The sequence below is a fragment of the Quercus lobata genome, chromosome 5, assembly GCF_001633185.2.
Source record: "Quercus lobata isolate SW786 chromosome 5, ValleyOak3.0 Primary Assembly, whole genome shotgun sequence".
Taxonomy (NCBI): Eukaryota; Viridiplantae; Streptophyta; class Magnoliopsida; order Fagales; family Fagaceae; genus Quercus; species Quercus lobata.
Genome location: NC_044908.1, coordinates 44,345,448 through 44,355,572, shown reverse-complemented (window position 1 = coordinate 44,355,572; position 10,125 = coordinate 44,345,448). Strand labels below are relative to the sequence as shown.

Sequence of the window (10,125 nt, the reverse complement as noted above, 5' to 3'; positions counted from 1 at the left end):
TTCTTGACAACAAACACATTGACAACCAGTATTCTCCCCAAGCAATGATCCAGAAATAGATGCACAGCCACCAAGATTCTCCCCAATTAGTAGAACATTTTGCATGCTTATTCCAGTCACCTATACACATGAAGAATAAGCACATAGGGACAATCCGGCTCAATGGCCTTTTCGTGTCCACCATTGCAGTTAGGTCTAAAAAAAAAATACTACTTTAGAAGAAAAGTGAAACGTAACTATGCAGTCACCTATAGGCAGGAAGTATAAGCATACACTAAGGCATTTAATGATCTTTTCGTTTCCGCCCATATGCCCTGACAGGTATAATCTTACCTGTTTCATCAGACACAATAGCATAATTAAATTAACATAATCAATCAAATGCACAGTAGAAGTAGCTCAAGAAAATGGGAAGTGTAGACAAAGTACATACCATCACCAGTCCTGCAATCGGGAGCATGCGCACGCGGGCGTCGCGATCTCCACAAAGCCTCCACCGGCTCAATGTCCTCAGCCGGTATTTGCTCAATCTGTACAGCCTCTCCGTGGGGGGTTTGAGATGGAGCTAACATGGTGGGGTCCACATGCACTAGAGGTGGGGTGGGCATGCCTGGTGTGGGGACAAATATGCATCCACCATCATGGGCAGATCCACTGAAAACTGGGGGCGACATACGAGGAGGGCCCTCATAGTCCGTGCTAGCACCATGGGATGTAGTGTGGGCTGGAACAGTGCCCTGATGATCGACGCTATGGGATGGCCCAGCACCATCGCCAGGCGTGCATCGCGGTGTCCTGCCGTCGTCATCAGACAGTACCCAATCAGTGCCAAGCCATGCCTCTTCTGCACCCGACTCATTCCCTTCCTCGTAGATGGGAGCCGACTCGGTCGTACGGCTGCGACCAGCTTGACCACCTCCACGATGTCCACCCCCACGAGACCCACCACGTTGCCCGCCACGAACTGGGGCCTGTGTACCAATGTCAACTGCTTCTGCAAGCGCATTCGCCAATTTAAGTCGGCCTAGCTCCTCCACAAGCTCTAGTGTAAATGTAAGGTCAGTGTGCATGTCAGAACCTTCATCGCACCTCTGTATAGACCTAATCATCGTCCGAACCTACAAAACAAGGGCGTCATAAAAGCAAGAACGCAAGTATGATGCAAAACTTGGATAAATCTGTTCCAAAATCAAAAGAAAAAAGTAGCAAACATAGCTAATGAAATCCTTATATTACTTATAATTATGAAGCATCTTTAAAAAGACAGTGTATAAAAATAGGGGTTGGCCCCCCCTGTGCAAAAATTTATAGTTCCAACCCAACACTCAGGAATTTTCAGTTTCCTGTTATGTTTATCGCTATGCAATCTAAACATTGAGATAATACTTCTAAAAAACACGTATAGTTGGTTGTACATAAGTTCAATCTTAGCATAAGTGAAAATATCAGAATTTCACTTCTGTATCTAGGCTTCACCAGATTTACAACTCCATTAATATCACATTGCAATCAGGACACATATTTTGAAGTTATTATTTCCTAACGTACACGCCCAAATCAAATGAATTGAAAATATCAAACGCGAGCTTCAAGTTTCAATTAAGGGAAGTACCAAAAACTTAGAACATATATCATACTTGAATCTAGTATAAATGCACATCTCCTTGCTGCATACTTGCAAGATTTTAAATGACCTTTAAGCTGTTGGGAATTGCATTCTACCAACAGTTTAGTAAGGGACTTCCCAATCCTAGAGGTAATATCTATCAAGGAATATGTAATACATTAATCAGTCCTGGAGGAAAGGCTATCTAAACTATCATGAAATGTGAATTTATCACTACTACACAGAGTTGCACCGTCCATTTGAAAGTACAAGCCAACCAAAAACAAAAAAAAATTAAACAAAAAATAAAATAAAATACAATAAAACCCAACCCAACCCACCCTTTTTAAAAGTTGAATGTAATTATATGAACAAAGGTGTGGTCATCATTAGTCATTGCCCATTAACCATTCCTCACGCAAACAAATTGGATCAAGACAAATTCAGTTTGTTATGAACAACTTAAATCATGCAGTATTTTGACTTTAAAACATAATGACAGACTCATGCAGTATTTTTTGACTTTAAAACAAAATGACAGAGAAACTTATAGAGATGTAACAACGATAATTATTGTGGACTTTTGCATGCATGATAAAGCTGCTGAGGATATTTAATCGAACAATGGTTTCATCCATAAAATAGGAATTGTTGCCTCACCATGAGTTCCCAATACGCAGACTCTGGTGTTATGTACCGCCTTGTGTGGCGATTGTACCACATCATGTACTCAACGAGGTACGTATCATCACCGTCTAGGAGATCGGACCCGCGAACTACATTCACTCGGTTGGCCCATTGCCGAATAAAGGGATCATGTTCTACCTCCCAGTTCTTCTCCCATTTACCCTGAAGGGATATCTTGTGAAGGGTAGTCGACGTATCCACGACACTTGGAACTGGTTGCTTCATCCCAAACTGACGGAGGACTCGCTCAGGATGATGCCACTCCACTATCCAAAAGAATATCAACGGCACCTCGGCCCTCCAAATATGCTGCCCGGCAGTGCAATACGCAGGTAGGGAGCCCAGCGTATGCGTGTACGGCTCCCATACAATCTGCATAAGTGGATTATGTTTGTGATAGTGAGACATCATACTAATTTAACATTATGTTTGTGATATGTAATATGCAAAGCATGGAATTTCTTGCTTCTAGTCGTACACAAAATCTTCAGGGATTATTGGGCAGAAAGTAAAAGAACAACAAAATTGACCTGCAAAAAATATTAAAAGATCTAGGTTGTTCATGTCCACCATTTTCAGCCCCATGTTCATATGCTGGACAGGGTTCAAAGCTAACTGACACCATCAAATACTAGGGTTTTCAATCTGAACCAAACTTAGAGGAGGGTACTAGAGCATCCTTATGGCTGTAAGATGAATCCAAGTTGATGATTTCGCAAAATCTTTTTATCGTAATAGAAATATTGTGCTACATTAATTGCATTAGTCATTAACAATGTGAATTGACTATTAAATTGAACTAAAGTAAGAACAAAATGACTATTATAAGGTCTACTAAAGACATTGCATTTCAAGTAGCACTTTATATTGCAAGAAATGGAAGCTATGTAAATTATTACATGGTATAATCCTCATCAAATACTGTTATTATATTTCTATGTAAATATATATTTCTTATAAATTTTAGTGTTGGAAATTACGTAAGCCTTTTAGTTATCTCAAACTAATCATGTCAATGTCTAAAATTACATTCCTCTTGAAGAATATGGTGAGCAGCATATTTTGCACGCTTCTAAAATTATATGAATAAAGTACTCGTTAATAATCCATAGCTTTTAATAATTTTAGGACTATTAAGGCAGCTAAAGTGGGGACAACTTAAGGAGTTGCATGCTGCAATTAAATTGTGCTCTCCAACTTTGGTGCAAGGAGCACGAACTAACTTTTCATTTAGGTCAACAACAAGAGGTAATGTGTCAAGCGTCTTTATGTTTTCTCATATATCACTGATTAACAATTATTTGTTTCTTTAAACTTAGGCCATTGTTTTCCAAGAAGACAATCGAGGCTGTGCATATTCAAAATATACCACTTGAATACGTAAATCGAAGTCAAACAGTATTCTACTAGACTGTAAAAATATAACCTTCAATTCAGCAAAGGTAATTTATAACTTACAATGTAACAATGTTTTTTGCATCACAATAACAATGTTTGTAATCCTAGATACCCCTATGTTAGAAGAAGAAATACTAAATTGTCTACTTATTAGGCAGAGCAATAACTATGGTTTTAGGCTCATAACATTTTATTAATTAATTACAAACTGTACAAGCTTAATTACAAACCGTACAAGCTTAAATTTTATTTGTTTAATCAAATTTGTAGCATATATTGTTTGCGTTTTGAAAATATCATTTGTATTCTAATATGCCTTGATTCCCTTGTTCTGAAAAGACCCATATTTGTCAAGTTTGTAGTAGGAAATTTGTTGTTTAGAATTTAATTGATATCTTCTGCGTTTACAATCATTCGCCTTATATAAAGTCTTAAGAAATATTGTTTTGAAATTTTTTAGTTTCTTTTCATAGCAGGCTAAAAGTTCTATTTTCTCGTGTTAAATAGGTTGAAACGGTGTATAATGACATAATCAGTAAATGAACACAAACTTTTGATTCAGTTAGTAGCTGGAAAGAATTTAAAGATGTCATCGTGGGTTTCGAAGATGCATCATTAAAATCAAATGAATTACTTGAGCACACAAATACAACCAAAGACAAATCTGATTATCTTTGGTATACTCTTAGGTAAATTCATTTCTCATTGAATTATAACCAATTACATAATCCAATATGTGCGTCTTCTATTCATTGCATCAGATTAATGACATTTGTAACAATTGGTGGAGTTTTTGTTTTTTGGTTGCAACACAAGTTTGAACTCACTGTCTTGCACTAAACCAAGACTTCATGCTCAATCTTTTGCGCATGTTGCACATGCTTCAAACATCTTGGAAAAGGGACAATTTATTCTGTGTTTTTTCTTTTTTCGGTGTAAATCACAAACGTTTCCGTACATAATGAAGGATATAGCCAAATTCTACTTAATATATATATGACTAAATTTATATATAACCCATTGATTTAACCCAACTTAACCTGAGTCATGTGAGTTGGGTTGCATTGGAAAAAACCCTTCAATCCAACCCAATTTGGAAAAAACCCTTTGATTTAACATTCAAGAATTTTTTACTTTATGTTTGGTCGTATTCATGCAGGTGCTACATATGGAAGTTCTAATGTGAAGTACTTCACGATGGACATTCCAATTGAGTTAAATGATGGGATGGAAATCCAAGTATCAAACAAAATGATGGGATGGTATTATGAAATCAACTCATTCCTACAACAATCCAAGAATTCAAACTAAAATAAAAATAAAAACGTGGTCATGCAATTGAGGGAAACGAAAATAAAAGCATGTGCGGTGCATTTGAGGGAAACGTGCTCGGCCTGTAGTCATAAGAATTGAGGGAAACGTGGTCATAAGAATTCAAACTAAATTAACCGAATACCTGCTCGGCCCGTAGTGTAGCCAGTGATGCTCGGTACGCAGCAAGGACGTGTGTGGCATGCTCTGCGGTGCATTTTGGCCCGCTCCACCTACCAAACATGGGGTGTCGACAAATGCTCATTACTAAACCTTACATTTAACCTTACATTTAACAAACTTTGCTTTTATATTTCACATCCATATACTAAGCATTGATAAGTTTCTTTTGTTTGTTAGTTTGGCATATTTTTAATTATATGAAAGAGACAAATAACGAGAACTCAATGAACGTACCTAATGGCAAGGGGCCCTGAGTGCACTGGCAGTAGAGGCGGCCTCACAACAGGGCATAATTGTGGGAGCCTTGAATAGGCCCATAGCTGCACCAACAAGAGTGCTCCTCCAATCTGCATTGCATCCTTCTTCGATGCACCACAAAATTGCCTATACAGCCAGGCCAATGCTGCACTACCGCAACTATACCGTCTCGCATTGCTGACTAGGTTGAGCAACTGCAGAGGCACCAATGAGACCCGGTTTGCAGACTTGTCCATGAACAAGAGGGCCCCTATCCGTACAAGTAGGTGGTAGCGGGCATGTTGCTGCACGACTTCGTCACCAGCGTCCGCAGCTAAGGGATCGGCAAACTGTGCATCAAGCCAGGTGTATTTTATCCTCGCCCCAGCAAGGGTAGACTTGTTTGACTTTGGTATTGAGGGTGGAGGTTTATGGCCCAACAACTGTTCGCACAGCTGACTCCATTGGTAGTCTGTCTTCCCAGTGACAGGCAACCCATCCACCGGAAGCCCCAGCATCACCTCCATATCTTGCAAGGTGATACCCATTTCTCCATGGGGTAAGTGGAACGTCTGCGTCTCCGGATGCCACCGCTCAACCAACGCCGTGATCAAGGCGTGGTCGACCTCCATATCAGGAACCTTGAATAAACCAGTCAACCCTGCTGCATCTATGTGTTGCATGATATGTGGATCTAGCCCACCCTGTGGCAATACACATTTACGGCGTCGAACCTTTATCATGCCAGGCACCTCCTGCACACGGACGAGTATTGTGTTAGGAGATTAAACACGAGGTAATTATAAAACAAACATGTATTAATAATACTACTACATACCTCGTCAGTGGTGCACCTCCAAAGCGGACTTGACCGATGATTCGGCTGCTGGGCCAACTGGGTATCCACATCGGGTCCAGGCCGCACTCTATCTAGTGCCTGCACATCTGACATGGCAGCAAATACATCGTTAGCAATTTTCTAACAAGTAAACCACAATTAATATAAAATAAAAGCATAGATTCAGTAAGACATTATATTTTGAGCACAAGATTTTCAACATCACTTCTTAAATAAATAAGAACTTGCCATAAAAAAATTATTTCAAAACTATTTAAATCACTTCTTAAAGCTTGGGATAATTATTAATTAACTATTTATGAAAATATAAGTTATAACACCACTTTTATGAGAACTATAATCAACCGTCATAAAAACTAAATACTTTTTTCTTCTCCTCTACAAAGTCCCTAAAAATGTATCCAAAATCTAAGCTTTATTATGAACCCCAAAATCTAAAAATTTAAGTGCTCCCAAAATACAAAGAAATGAAACCCCCTCCTCTCAAATTTATTATGAACCCCACCATTAATTTAAAAAATGGACTTCTCAATGAATGTGAGAACAACACCCTTTTCTTTGCTCTGTTCACTTTTTCGTTGTTAACTTTTTCCTTATTACTTTTGTGCACCACCTAAAATATTTGTGCACCTAATAAAGAGGACCAAAGTGATCAAGAAAAACGGATCAAACATATATGCCTTAAAAAAACTGCCAAGAAACAAAATCCATAAAATAAATTGAACAAGTGAGAAGATAACATTCAAACATTCAGCGGTAAAAAATGTGAAATCAAAAGAATATTTCAAGGGCTTTCATATTGCCCCTTAACAGTAATAAAGATTCAACACTTCTACACCATAACCTTGCTGCAAAAGTAAATCACAATTTTCCCTCATGTAGACAAACCATGAGTTCAAGTCTTTTCACTAACAATAAATAGCAAGACCTAATGAAAAATCAGTGTTTACCATAAAACAAGTTGCAAGCTGACAAACTAAAGACAATCATTTTTTTTTCCTTAGCCGAGGCACTCGCATGTTGGGGAAAGAATAATGATTTCAATTAATAAAAACAGATTATTGCCTTATGTCCTCATATATAAAGATTCAAGAATTCTACACCCTCTGTTGCATCAGAAAATCAACATTTCCCCTCCCTATAGAGTGTAGACACGTCATCACAAATCAAGATTGTGAATCACAATTTCACCTTCTGTAGACACATCAAGATTCAAAACTTCTAACTAACAAATAGCAAGACATAATAAAATTATAAAAGTATAAAACTCCAGTGGTCTCCATCCTGACAGAAAATGATATCAATGATGATATAGAAAACAAATAGCTAGACTTCAATTAACAAAAACGAAGTTGCAGTCTGGCTAAAGAAAAAACACACAACCTGACACATTATGAAGAAAATAAATAAATCAATTGATAAAGAAAGATCATTCCTTACGTCCTCATCAAACACCATCCCATGTAGACATACCTTACGTAAACATATTAAACAGATTCATTTACGGGTAAAAAAATTCATAAAAACCCTTGTATCCCAAAGCATGACCCAAAAATAGAAGAGTGCAAATAAGGAAGCACATACCTAAACTTCCATATTTAGATAAAAAAAAACCATGTATAAAGCATGCCAATCATTTCTATTTGCTCACCATTGACTAATGCAAAATATCATATGAGGCTATAGAGCGAATGACAAATTCATCTATGCAAATCTTAAGTTCTAAAAACTTATGATGAGTGCAAATGGATGACAATAGAAAAAGAAACCAGGGAAACATGTCGAGTGTTGGAATGAGTTACAACTGCACAAATGGGGCCTGAAATATCCACAATAGAAGCACCCATTTTCATTTACACAAAGATTTTAAATTTCTTAATCCATAGTAACTAGCCAAGTCAAAATAAAAGGGGGTAAAAAACAGTTCACATATTTGTGCTCCTATAGAAGAGTACCACCTTGATTTAGAGAAACCTTAATAAGCAGACACTCACTCTCCAAATTCTTTAAATAAAGAATTAGAGTAAACAATATTATAATATTTTATGGATCAAACAAGAATCTCAAATTCACCAAAGGGTGCAGGACCATTGAATGTTCAATTATTCCTCTCCCCCTCCATATGGTCAATTTAAAACAAATAGGAGCTGTATTGCAAGCAAAAGAACTTCTATGCTTGCTATATTAGCTTCTCTAGTCATACAGTTGCACATATAAGCTGAGGGTACCAGGGAATTAATTTGTTTTTTCAGTACAGTTACTTAAAATTTTCTACATTGGACTGATATGCACAACAAAAGTAGTGTCAATCCCAAGAAATAATGAAATTTATAACAACCTAGATATACCAAAAACAATGAGTACTAAAACTTTTAAGGGATATCAAAGAACTTAATCTCTTTGTTGCTGTACTAAACCCAGAGACATCACTGAAACACCACCACTCGATTTGCCAAAATCCCTCATCAAAACCCCAAGCACATTTAAACTCATTAATGAGAAAATCATCATTGCAGCATATAAAAGACAACAAAATTCTCATCTTCATTAGTAAATTTACTACTTCTTAAGTTTTAACAAAATAATCAAAATCCCACACAAAACGCAACCTAACATTAACCAACATCAGAAAATATTTCAGAGGGAGAGGACTGTACCTGTAATCAGCGGCGGCGGGAACCAACGACGACTGATGGAGACTCGAGGAAGAGTGGGGAAGCCTGATCATAGAGCGAGAGAGACAAAGTGTAGAGAGAGAGTGATGGCAGAGAGCGAGGGAAAGAGAGTGTACAGGGAGAGCGAGTGACTGAATAGCGTTGTGAGACGTTAGGGTCCTATTGATTCAAACCGCTGAAAAAAACTCGATTTCCAGTTTCCCGAGTTATGAACGTCTACACAAACATTTTTTTATTGGGAAAAATCTGAAGGGTCAGACTAACTCGATCATACAAATATCGAGTTATTCATTAAAACTCGATTTCTCTATTGTCGAGTTACAAAAGAGGGGCATTTCCCTATTTAGTTTGAGAAAGAGGGCAAATGAATGTTTAATTTCCCAAAAAAGGGTATTTGCCCATTTTCTCCCATATATGCTACTTATGAGAATTTAGGAAGAGAATTATGAATTTTATCTCTCACTGATGACGCGTGGATCTTCTTTAGGTAATTAAGCAATAGATGAGAACTAAGAATAGGGTTGCTCATATGTGTATTTAAAATTGGTGGGTAGATTGAAATTCAATGTTGTGGCGTAAAGGACTTGGCATATAGATAAGAGAAAGAGAAAAGAGAATGATATGTTTTGGAATTTCGTTGATTTGGTAGATTTAATTTAATGATATGATTCATTTTGAATTTTTTGCAAAACTTGTGATAATAGTCCAAGACACTCTCTAATTCAATAGATGCAAGGACGAAGTCATGGAGGGTGGGGGGGGGGGTCTGAAGTATGAAAACAAAAATTCATGAAATACGCTAAACAATTAAAATTTCACCAATCCTTACCAGATTTTTGTTTTGTTTTTGAAAGGTTGAAAAAATGGGCTTCTTGTTAGATTTATTGTTGTCATTTGGGCTAGTTTTGTTCTTCTTTGGGCCATTTTTGTTCTTCTTTGAGTTACCTTTTGTTGTTAGTTGGGCTATTTCAATTTTATGGTTTAAGGGGCAGAAAATTATGTTTGAAGGGGCTAAGTTTAATTTTAGAGAAATATATCCACAACATTTTCATAATATTTTCACAATAAATTCTAAGTGGTAGGTTGTTACTGGTTGTTATTGTTGGGCAAAAAAGTAATCTCAATGGTAGGTTCAAATTTGAACCAATAACAACTAATCACCTATGATT

General features: G+C 37.2%; 1 protein-coding gene across 1 annotated transcript; it reads right to left on the bottom strand.

Moving 5' to 3' along the window:
- Positions 1-377: 377 nt before the first annotated feature.
- Positions 378-2,701, bottom strand: LOC115990537. Its single transcript, XM_031114361.1, has 2 exons — positions 2,267-2,701; positions 378-1,118 (listed from the first exon to the last, which is right to left on the bottom strand). Exons 1-2 carry the CDS (start codon positions 2,699-2,701, stop codon positions 378-380), a joined length of 1,176 nt encoding a protein of 391 aa, XP_030970221.1.
- Between the last annotated feature and the right edge of the window lie 7,424 nt (positions 2,702-10,125).

Excerpts from the sequence above, each read along its gene's own strand:
- LOC115990537 (XM_031114361.1), bottom strand. The coding sequence starts at position 2,701 with ATGTCTCACTATCACAAACATAATCCACTTATGCAGATTGTATGGGAG. Across the intron at positions 1,119-2,266 it reads CTGCGTATTGGGAACTCATG|GTTCGGACGATGATTAGGTC; the intron begins GTGAGGCAACAA and ends CTTGTTTTGTAG.